The 11255-nt window shown below is 41.3% G+C and overlaps 1 protein-coding gene across 1 annotated transcript in view; it reads left to right on the forward strand.

Moving 5' to 3' along the window:
- Positions 1-10709, forward strand: part of EXT2 (exostosin glycosyltransferase 2) — an 80231-nt gene extending 69522 nt beyond the window's left edge. The window contains exons 12-14 of the mRNA XM_075030958.1: positions 144-272; positions 1461-1543; positions 7855-10709. Coding sequence (XP_074887059.1) covers positions 144-272; positions 1461-1543; positions 7855-7993 — 351 coding nt within the window. The 3' untranslated portion in view covers positions 7994-10709. The remainder of the gene's footprint in view (positions 1-143; positions 273-1460; positions 1544-7854) is intronic.
- The last annotated feature ends 546 nt before the right edge of the window (positions 10710-11255 follow it).

Consider the following 11255-nt stretch of genomic DNA (forward strand, 5'->3'; position numbering starts at 1 on the left):
AGTCCTTGGCTGAAGGCAGTATCACAGTTTGCCCATAATCCATCCTTAGCTGCCTGCTGTTCAGCGGCTGAAATATTTAGAGTCTTATAGTTACTGCATCTGTATTTCAAATTATCTTCTCTCTCTCTCCCTCTATCCTGCAGTATTTCAACTACCTTTACACCTACAAAATGCCTGGAGACATCAAGAATTGGGTGGATGCTCATATGAATTGTGAAGATATTGCCATGAATTTTCTAGTCGCAAATGTCACTGGCAAATCCGTCATTAAGGTGGGACTTTTCTGCAGTTTAGCTTTACAAAGTTTAAAAACATGATGTACGTACTCATATAAATTTATTTAGTAGGCTTCAATATATTACTTTATCTTCCTTTTTCTCTCATTTACCCCTGGTATGGTGTCTTGTTCTCCTTCCATGGTAGAAAAGCCCTTTCAGTAAAACTTTCATGCTAACTGGGAAGAATTGGTTTTTACCAGTTGTTTCTGGTGGTTATTTTAGCCATCTAGATGAGGTATAAAAATGGTAGTTTAAATGGTAGCTATATATATGTGTGTGTATCTATACACACCCGCATACATATATTTTAACTATTTGAGATCACTAGAGGAAAGAAATTGCCAACTGTCCACAGCTCGCTCTGTCACAACCTGGCAACAGCTGATTTATAGGAATGTTAATTGCAAGAATGTTAATTGCAAGATCAGCTTTAAATGAACTTTTTATCCCTGAATTAATTTCCTGACATGTTTCGACACGTTTTCAGGTCTGGACATTCACTCTGTACATTCATTTCAAAGCGTGTCAACTTGGAATGAGATTTAGAGGCCACCAGGCGTTACTTCAATTAGCAGGGTCCGTTTTCCCATTTGTCCATCATCATTTATTGGGACTGGTGGCTGTGTTTCCTAGAAAAGTCTTTAGAAGATAAAGTGTGTGTTTTTGGTGAAAAAGTTTTTGAGCTGTATGAGGGCACAGCAGAGTAATTTGGCACCTCTGTGCAATTCGGAGAGTCTTGCAGAGTTCGCCAGTCAGCTATTTACTGGAGTGAGCAAAAGAGCGTCTGTTGGATTAATGTTACGGTGAAGTATGGGAAGCTATATTTCATCGCTGTTATGGCTGCAAGAACAAATGGTGTTTATACAGGGACCTTGGCAGTGAGAAAACAGTCATTAAACAGGAATTAAGGAGCTTGTCATCGCCACTTCTTTTCAGTTACAGAAGGAAAAACCCCTCCAAGCCGTTTTTATTGGGCCCCTGTGAATTTTGCAGTCAGCCGGGCCAGATGGAACTGAATGGAGGAATGGAGTGGCTTTTTTTTTTTTTTTTTTTGCCCCCCCCTTTTTGAGACAGCTCAGCTTACACTGCAGGCGTGTTCAGAGGTATTGCGCTGCTCTCTGTGCAAGGAGATTAATGTCCCTTCTGTTGATATTTGATGATATCTGGCGTGCCTTTCTGCAGGTGACCCCACGAAAGAAGTTCAAATGTCCAGAATGCACAGCAATTGATGGGTTATCACTGGACCAGACACACATGGTGGAAAGGTGAGTGACCACCCTTTATTCCTCTGATTGCCTCGTTCTGATCCCTAGAATCTTACCCTGTGTCTCATTAAATTAGGATCAAAAACGCTCGCTGATTGTATTTCTGTACATTACTGATTTTGAAAGAATGTTGCATGGATTTGATCAGCATAAGTCATTCCTACAATGGATGATGTGACACTGAAAAGTGGACTACTACAAGAAAGGACTTTAGAAGGGCACAATTTTTAGCAGCTTTGCTGTAAAGCCTATAGGACACATGTGAAATTCAGGTTGTTGGCAGTACCTTCAGTAATACCACATTTCTGTTTTACCGTGGAGTATCAGCTGTAATGTGTATGAGATTTGTTTTTTTTAAACCAGACAGTTGCTAGCTTACCAAAGAGTAACAAGGATATAGATTATTAATAACATTATTTGAAATTTTTTTTTACATTGTCTTTCCTCCAAAGATTGTGAAGCACTTTGCTTCCACTAATGAAGGGCATTTGCCTGCACAATTGGACGTCACATTTTTTAACAATGGCAGCGTTATTATATTTTTGTGAGAATTTAATTTTGAAATGAGGTATGTATTTGGAAGGGCAGTGAATATTTAGAGTGAAATACTGTGAGTTGGTAAGTATAAGAGTTGCATTCCCTGCTTTACAGTAAAATGGCTTCCCAACCTTGACCAAGACACTAAACTTTCCTCTGCCTTGGCTTCTGAACACATAAAAAAAGGGAAAGTTTCTTCACTTCTACAAAGCTGTTCAATGCCCATGTTTGAAAAGGGATATCTGGCAATAAATGTACCTACTAGTTATTGGGTGGAATTAACCTGCAATCTAGGACTGACAAAGGCATTTCACCTTGGGCTTCTGGGGCTGTTGCATCTCTTGCAAACTTTGGGAAAAATAATTTGCAGCCATAGAATGGATGAGGTAGGTAAACAGGGGTGGCCGTAGTGCTGGAAGAGACCACCAGAAGAGGTTACAAAATAAAATCTGACCTGCATGTAAAATAGGCCATTTCAGATGTGCACTGAGAGACATAACATGGTTATCATACCAGTAATCATCTTAATAGTGAGCTTTTTTCTGTCCTTCGCTGAAGTACTCGGCAAATTTAAAGTGTTGGATCCATTTACTGGCCTTTAGCAATGTAAATGATATTTATGTATTGTAATACATGCAATGAATTAATGCAAAACTGCTTAGTAGGTTGGGGGCTTATTTACAAAAAGAGGGCATACATGTGTCTGATGTGTAAAAACACATTAGATAACACATGCACACACATTTATAGTTTGGCTAATTGATTATTAACCAAGCATCATACCAGGTATGGAAGAGCATAACCGCCAAGGTTAGTGACAAAGTATTTAGACTGGATGTATAATAAGGCTGGACTGAAAAAAAGGAGTATGCAAGTTGGAAGTAAAACATACCACATTAAGATGGTAAAAATTACTCTGCAAAAAATTTCTTAAGGAAGGGGCTGGAAGCTTTTTAGATCTTAAATTTTAGCTGAAGGGGAAGCACGAGAGGTTGCCCTGTGTCTAGCAATTCTGCACTGGCTCACAGGATGGACTACCTGAAGCCAGTTGAGCTTTCCTATGATCATACTAGTAGCGTTACAGCACATAGGAATTTTGGTTGTGAGCTAGGTTCTTATTAAGGTAAACACTATAAAAACAGAGGATGAAAAAGTGCTTTTTGCTCCAAAGTGCATTAGGATGCAGGGTAAAGGTCAGGTTTCCATGTCTATAGCAATTCTTGTATCCTCAGAGTAAAGTATCATTGACAGTTTATTGAGAACACGTTTAAACTGTTGCTCTGCTTCTCTGTAGATTCCAACAGTGGAGATAACTGGGCTGCGGGAAATGTTAGATTGACTGCAAATGCACATACTTTTATTTGCCCAGCCAAAGGAGTATATGCTGGGATAGAGTCTGAGTGCAGGAGAAAATCTGGGGGGATATACAGTTTGGGTGTATTCAGGCTTCATTTCGAAGATCAGTAATATCATACTGAAACTACGTGCTACACCTAATACCCTCTCGCCCTGCGTTGTTGTTATCTATCTTCAATATAAGGGAGTTATATGAAAACCTGAAAGGGTATCTTTTTTTCAATCTTCTAAGCTAGCTATTCATTTTAAGTGGATAGTAAATGATAGCAACTCCTAGAGCAAATTTTCCTAACTTAGCAGTAAGTAAGGCTCTTATGGCTCATATATATATATGTATGTATGTTTGTGTATATGCACACTAGCTATTTTCAGGGTCAGGAGAGAAGCTGAATGGAAAAAGTGCATGCATCAGGGAATCCTTGTCATATTATAAAAGAATAGCTTTACAGTGTTGGGTGCCAAGAACAATACCTGGGGTGTCAGGCAAAGAGCCATTATCAGCTTCACTTGCAGCTTCCCAAAGTGCCTGACTCCTTGGTTTTTAGCATTCAGAAATAGTAAGCAGGTAGTCTGAGCTAATTACTTGCCCGGATATCCAGGGATCAACCTTCTGTTTGTGAAACAAACAGTTTATCAGGGTTGTCATGGGCACGCACAACGTTCAGTGTCAGGTTTCTGGTTCAGAAATAGCAGAGAGATGCCCAGCAACTGCCTGATGATTGTTTTGTAAGTGTGAAAGGTTTGAGAAGTCAGTTGTGGAGATCTGTCCAGGAAGGACGTGTAACTAACCAGTTCTGTTGGGCCTTTTGACACTTCCAGCGGAGACAAACGAAAGATGGTACAGTTAAACTCTCTTATTAAGAGATTTTTTTTTTTACCAATACTGAAGGATATTTACAGCAAATCGTAGGAAAGCCGCCACTGCTATTCTTCCTGCTGTGTAATTTCTCTGAGATAAATGAAAGACTTCAGTCCACAGGGTTATCAAGCTCCATCATTAAAATACGTGAGCTAAAGAAAGCTTTGAACCAAGAATCCCCTTCTTGCCCTAGGTTAGCCTTTACATCAGGTCACAGAAGAAGCCGTAGGAGGATCTCATATAATCCCTGTATTTACAGGTGCTGTTTAAGTAGCAACAAGTTTTCTGCCTTTAGCATCTTTGCATCTGGCTCTCAAAAATGGAGAACTCTGTAAAACGCAGCCTAGAGGGCAACTGCCCATACAGTAAATACAACAAAGGGCTGAGCTGCTTCTGCAGCAACATTAACAGCAGTGTCTTATGTAGGACATGTAAGTATTTGTTAGAGTCAAAATAGGAAGCCATTCCCTTAAGAGGCAAACTGACCAGGTAACAGTTGGCCAAAGGCTGCAGGTGCAGAGTTACCCTACCAAAAAATATTTGGGTTGTAAGGGAGAGGAAACTGATTAAGAGAGACTTTAACAGACATGAAGTTCACCCAGTCTGCTAGAGGCAACAGGGCTCTCAACTTCTGAGTTCACACAATCTTAATTCTTTGTTGAGCACAACTGCATGTTGTCGGCAGAGCGAGGAAAACAAAAAGAGTAGTTCTTGGAAGCAAACATATGTCTGTTAGTATGAATTTGCAAAGAACTATCAACACAGCCAAGAAAAACACCTTCCCTCCATATTAAGATGACATGTTACATTCTCTTGGCTACCCAGCTATCAGCTTTGAATGTTTAATGTTCTAGGTATCCTTTCTGGTTTATATTGTCCAAAAGTGGCAAAGGCTTTGGAATTCAAGTGATTTAGTTCAGTGCAGGAGATTAAATTTTTGGAAAGAGGCGACTTTCCTTTGAACACATTTTGTGGCTTGTGTATGATCTTTCATTCATCTAAAAAGCCTGTTTCTGATCTTTGAATTTGATATTTCCTGAGGACTAGCTTTTCCGATTCAGCCAGAGTGATTAGAACGTACTGATTTTTTCCATTTTTCTTTTTTTTTTCATTTTTTAACAACGAAATGGTTTCTTGGTGGTTAAAGATACTGTACTGGTATGCTTGAATGGTCTTGCCACCAGCATAAGTTTGGCTGTAGAAGGGTTCAATCTTGATATTTTCTCATAAGACCTCATCTTTGATTTGGGAGTATAACCTCTGGAGGAAAGAGGTCAATTTTGTCTCCACTATCCATTTAGTTTTGTCTTTTACTCTGAGGGTGCCGCTTAGTTCTGGCTGTGACAATGGCTGATCTGATGTGGACACCTGCCTACCAGGCAGCAGGCTGAGATAACTAATTCATTTCACACCGGCCACCCAGCAGCTGTTACATTACAATGTCTTTCAGTCATTACTGGCAGGGGCAGGATTTGAACCAGTAGACTAGAAGTATTCTGGTATTCCAGAAACCAGTGAGGGCCAGCAGCTGTGCAAACTTCTCACATGCACATCTCCCAGCGCATCTACCTCCTTGCCTGTGAAGTTTGTGGGTTTCCTGCCACGAGACTTCTCCAATATACGCAACTTGGATTACAGTTAGCCGTGTTTCTCAGAGGTAACAGATGATTTGGAAGTCTGACCTTATCTGAAAAATCAGATCTGTTTTAAGGTATCTCATGTTGGGCATCTCATGGAGGCAAGAGAAACTGCGTAGTGTTCCTGGAGAAAACGCTCAGTTCCTGCTCTCCATGCTACCGTAACCTTTCTGTGCCCAGGGCCCAAAGCTCATCCTCCCAGTGGTTCACCTCATTATTGCAGACGTTGAACAGCTGCTTGGGTCTCTTTGCTTCAGTCCTCACTGGTGGCTCCTTTGCTGTTTCGGACCCGTGCTACCCTGGAGCAAATAGTGCTTGTCCCGGGTCTAGAGGTTGCTTCCCACTGCACACGGTTTCCTCTTACACTCTGAATTCCTTTGTTTCCTAGTCCAAAGATTTGAATCTGGAGGTAGGAAGAGGTATGAGGAGATGAGAAGATAGGAGGAAGTGAAATATCTGCATTTACCTGTATAAATACTTTATTCAAGTATCACCCCATATGAAGTAGTTTTCTGACACTTTTCTCGGGCCAGAAAATGGCCTGAAATATGACCATTGCTTGAAACAGCTATGTAGAAACGTAGCACTTTAACAACCTGGGCTTTGTGTTTTCCAGTCATTTACTGTAGTTAAGGAGGGAGCCATGGGATGGCTCAGAGGCTGAGGAATTGATTTTGAAAACCAGTCTTGCTGTCCCATCTACTTCAAAAGAGTGTTTGGGGCAGTGTTGAGCAGTCCCCATCACAAAACTGTCACACTCAGTTGGTGTGATTGACCGGGTCTGTTGAGGAAAATTATCCTGGAGCCGTAGTGACCCCCTAACCCTTCGAAGGGGTCGGGAGAGGGTGCAGTGGTTGGAGAGCGCGAGACCTGCTCTGGGACCGCCTGCAGCACGTCAGCCCCTCTAGCTGAGTCAAAGTACTCATTTCTTTTTTGTCTTCCCTTTTGAGCAGCAAAAGAAATGTGACCTGATTTCTTGTAGCTGTCTCTGTTATGTGTAGGGGATGGTTGTCACGATTCTTGGTGTGTGAAGTTCATAAAAGCTATTTTATAAAGTGCGCCGCTAATGTTAGCTGGGCACTGGCTGAGGTGAGATGAGCCAAGTTTTCCCTGCCTTGCTTCCACAGGTACTGTGCCTTTCAGTGAAAGAGTTAAAGGAGCGATGTAAGGTTAAACATCTGTTTGCTTGTTTTTTGAAGCACATGGTTGTTTCCTTCCACAGCATTACTGACACCTGAGATTATTAAAACTGAAAGAGTCATCAGTGGTCCAATCTCTTTTGTGCTAATGTGATGCCTTACTGCTTAATATCTCTTTATTTAGACAAGGAAAATAAACTAGTTGGTTTCATTTTGTAGTTTTAATTCAGCTTCACTTTTAAGTTACAGTACAATCAGCGCTACCTATACACTGAGGCATGTTTATTTTTGTGGGAAAAGATAGAGCTGCTGAAGAAGCCTGAAAAAAACCAGGCTTTTTTTTTTTTTTTTTTTTTTTTCAGAACTCCGTTTTCACAAAGGCTTGGTTTTTGCAAAACCTTCGTTATGAGCCAAATTGACCCAACAGTGGCCCTTTAAGAGACATGTTGGCAGTTAATCTGTTCTGGTTTACAGCATGTACATTGCTTTAAGAATGACTGGAATTCTAGGGGGAGGGAGAAGGGAAGCTTTGACCTCCATGTGCACATGTGCTGCTGCCAGCATCCCCTTGCTCGTCTCTGTGATTAAATGGATAAATCAAAGAACACCAGCTTCTTTTCAGTTCTCTCTGCAGCGAGGCTCTCTTTTTATTTATTAGTAGCCAGCATGGCTGAAATACTTCCAAGTGCAAGAGGGAAGGTTTCTACCAGTTATGTTGGTGTGGGAGCTGGTAGCCAGCCCAGTTGTTGGGGTTCTTAATTACACTGCTTTCCCTTTCACCAGATCCGAATGCATCAATAAGTTTGCCTCTGTCTTTGGGACCATGCCTCTAAAAGTGGTGGAGCACCGTGCTGACCCTGTCCTGTACAAAGATGACTTTCCTGAGAAACTGAAGAGCTTTCCCAATATTGGCAGCTTGTAAAGGCAGCTGTGAGACAAACCCGAGTGATGAAAATGACAGCTGAAAAGGTGCTATGAGGAACAATATAAGACCCTGAAGAAAAAAACTGCTAGAAAGTGGGTTACATCTGAGGGAGATGGGAATTATTGTTGTATTCCAGTATGTTGTCTTCCCTTTGCCTTGCACAAAGATGTAATGGAAATCCAAACAACTGCTTCTCTGTTGCTCGCAGAGGACTGAGCAACCCATTTCATGGGTCCTCCCAGAAATGTCAAACACGCTTTTCTCTAAAGGAGGCTATGCACCTGGAGGAATAAAGCCGAATCTCGCTCTCTGTGGTCTGACTGGCATGACTGACCTCTTCTATCAAATGTGCTGCAGCTCTCTGGTTTGTTACGCATCCATCCATTCAAAGCAGCTGTCTGCAATGTATAGCTGCTCTCTTTTGGGAGGAGCTTATTGCCTGTGCGGTTGGTGGGCCTCTGTCTTTTGATCTTAATTGTTGGCTTAAGTAACGGTGTAACAAACATTTTCTTCTGCATAGTGAGACAAATGTTTATTTTTTACAATGTCAACAACAAAAAACTGTGTGCTGTCACATGGTTTAAAGGGCAAAGCATTTTGTGTTACTTAAATTATTTTGTTGCAAATTGAGACACGCAGCAGCTGGGAGGACGGTCTCCTTCAAAGCAGAGACCCGCAGGACAGAACTCCAATTGCTGCACCTCTTCTTCCTGCGTAAATCTCAGGTTTTCTGCTGCATCGGTGCAAAAGACTGTGACTCTATGTCAAAACTAGTTGTATTATACAGAAAAAGATGTATCTTTCAGTCTTATTATATTTTTTATTTTCATTTTCAAAACAGCGGTCAGGTTACAGTTTTACATTGTAGCCATACATAGGAACAACAGCTATGAAATTAAGTTTTTTGCAGCTGAATCCTCTTCGGCAAGCAGCGTGTTGTAGTATTGATTTGTAAAACACTTAAATTTACAGAAATTCCCAGTTACAGCTTCAATGTGCAGGGATTTGTGTACGTACAAGACACTATTAACGCACACTTACAAACTCCTGTAAATTACCGTTGTTGGGAAAACTGTTGGGTCTTTGCTTGTAATTTAAGGAACCCATTGCCACAGGCTGCCACTGAAATATATAGCTTAGGAAGGCTTTTGGAGAAGCTTTACATTTCTTATGAGCATTGGAATTGTTTCTCAATACTGAAATTAACCTGAGTTAGAAAACTAAATGCAACCAAATTAGAAATAAAATTGCCTGGACTGTTACTGTTTCCCTTTGATATTAAAGGTGATCCCAAGTCGGGCTGAGAAAGGAATCTCTTTTCCAGCTCCACTGATAAAATGTATGTTACCAGATAAGGGTGATTTCACTGTCTTTTGAAACCTCCATTGCTGCCAGTTACAGAGACATCCTACTTGATGGGCTGTTTTTCTGTTACACTGCAAGCAACCTTATTCCTCAGATTTTGCCAAACCCCAAACAATAGGACAAGTGTTAGGCATCACGGTTCACCCCCTCTCCTAAGCTGGATACGCAGCAATGACAGAAACCAAATGAAAGTCAGGCTAGAAACAGGAAACATCTGCTCCTATTTGTCTCACCCCCACTAAGACTTATCTTATTGCCCAATGCAGTGGATGTGCTGTGAATGAAAATCATATTGGAACAATAGCTCTGAGGGGATGCTTCACTTCATAACTCCCCTGGGATGTGCCTGTACACTGTATCATTCAACTCTCTGGGAACGTTTAATTACTACTAAATGTTTTGCGCTGCAGTCTTTTTTTCGTTCCTAAGTTGCTGTGGGAAGGGGCTGTTGGGGAGCGAGGAGGGTAGCTGCTGCAGTGACAACAACTGCTGTCTGCACAGTGGGTATCACAAGATAGAGAGGAAGGTTTGTCGCTCACTGTTTCGCCTTTGCACCCTCTCAGGTTCATTCACATGAACTTTCTTTCTCAGTCTTCCTGTTGATTTATGTCCCGGCGATTGAGCATCAGGAGATACCGGCGTATTTCCCCTGAGAATTTTGCCTTGAAAGAGTAGCTGTGACAGTGCAGTAGTCACTTCAGTTTTGGCTGTTCTTTTGGGGCTGGTCTCAGCTTGGCAGGCCTTAGCAGTTTAACTGAGTTACAACATCTTTCTTACGCAGACTTATGAAGCTGCTGTGATTTCTCGGTTCTTTCTCAGTAAGCCAGTAAAAAGTGCACATTTTGCACAGAGTGTTAAAAGACACGGAGGATTTGAAATAGTTGGTGGAATGGTTTTAGCTGGGGACTACCTAACCAACCCTCCTAAACCCATCTGTAGTCTCAGGTCAGTAAAAAAGCAACAGGTCTTTGTACCTGTACCTGCATCCTAAAACATCTGAGTGGATTGCCCTTCCACAAAATGCCCAGTGACCCCTATCAACCGTGTTTTGTCCTTTGGTATTTTAGTTGCTTTTATAGGGCCACCTCATTTAGGTGGTGATCTGTCTCTGATTTGTGCTGTGGAGAAAATTGGGCAGTTGACTGTAAAAATATTTGTAAAATGGCCTACTTCCCCTCTACGTTTATAACTGTGATGTTCTTGATGCAAAATCTGTAAGGGTAAGATGTATGTGTACGTCTGATTTGGAATGGGTTTGTTGTCAATCTTTAAGATCATTTTTAACTTTTCATTGTATATATGTTATTAAAAAAAAAATTAATGTTGGTATATTAAAAAGTAAATCCAAGGTGAGTTTGTTGTATTTCACTTCTGGAGCAGCATAAGGAAACATGAATGCATTTAGAAGGGAGGATTGCAGTGACAGGCTGTTTTGCTACATAAATCTGTGTTAAACTTAAATACCCACAGTGTATTTTAGAAAGATCTGTCAATATTTTGTCTTTCCTGTAACTGGAGTTGGATGGTTGTCTTTGAAGTAGAAGTTTGCTCTGCACGAATTCATCCCAGTCACCTTTTTGGGGAGAGTAGTTGTTACTCTAATTTTCCGCCAAGATTTGACAGTAGCATTCATCTTGGAGAAATAGGGAACAGATCCTTTTCTCTTTTTGTGAAGAGAGACAGCAAATGTTAAAGAATTGTGCTTCTGAGAAAAGAGCTTTGGCTGAGTCGCTGAGATTGTGGAATCCAGTGTGGTGGCAGCTCTTTGTTTCCAGAAGCGTTGCAGCACTGTCCCTGCAGAACATGCGGCAAAAAGGCAGCGTGTGTGCGTGGCACACCTTGCTACTTGTGCATAGCAAGGAGTGTGATGTGCCGCAGTGTTTGCCCTGCCAGT

Source organism: Buteo buteo, chromosome 6 (assembly GCF_964188355.1).
Source record: "Buteo buteo chromosome 6, bButBut1.hap1.1, whole genome shotgun sequence".
NCBI lineage: Eukaryota > Metazoa > Chordata > Aves > Accipitriformes > Accipitridae > Buteo > Buteo buteo.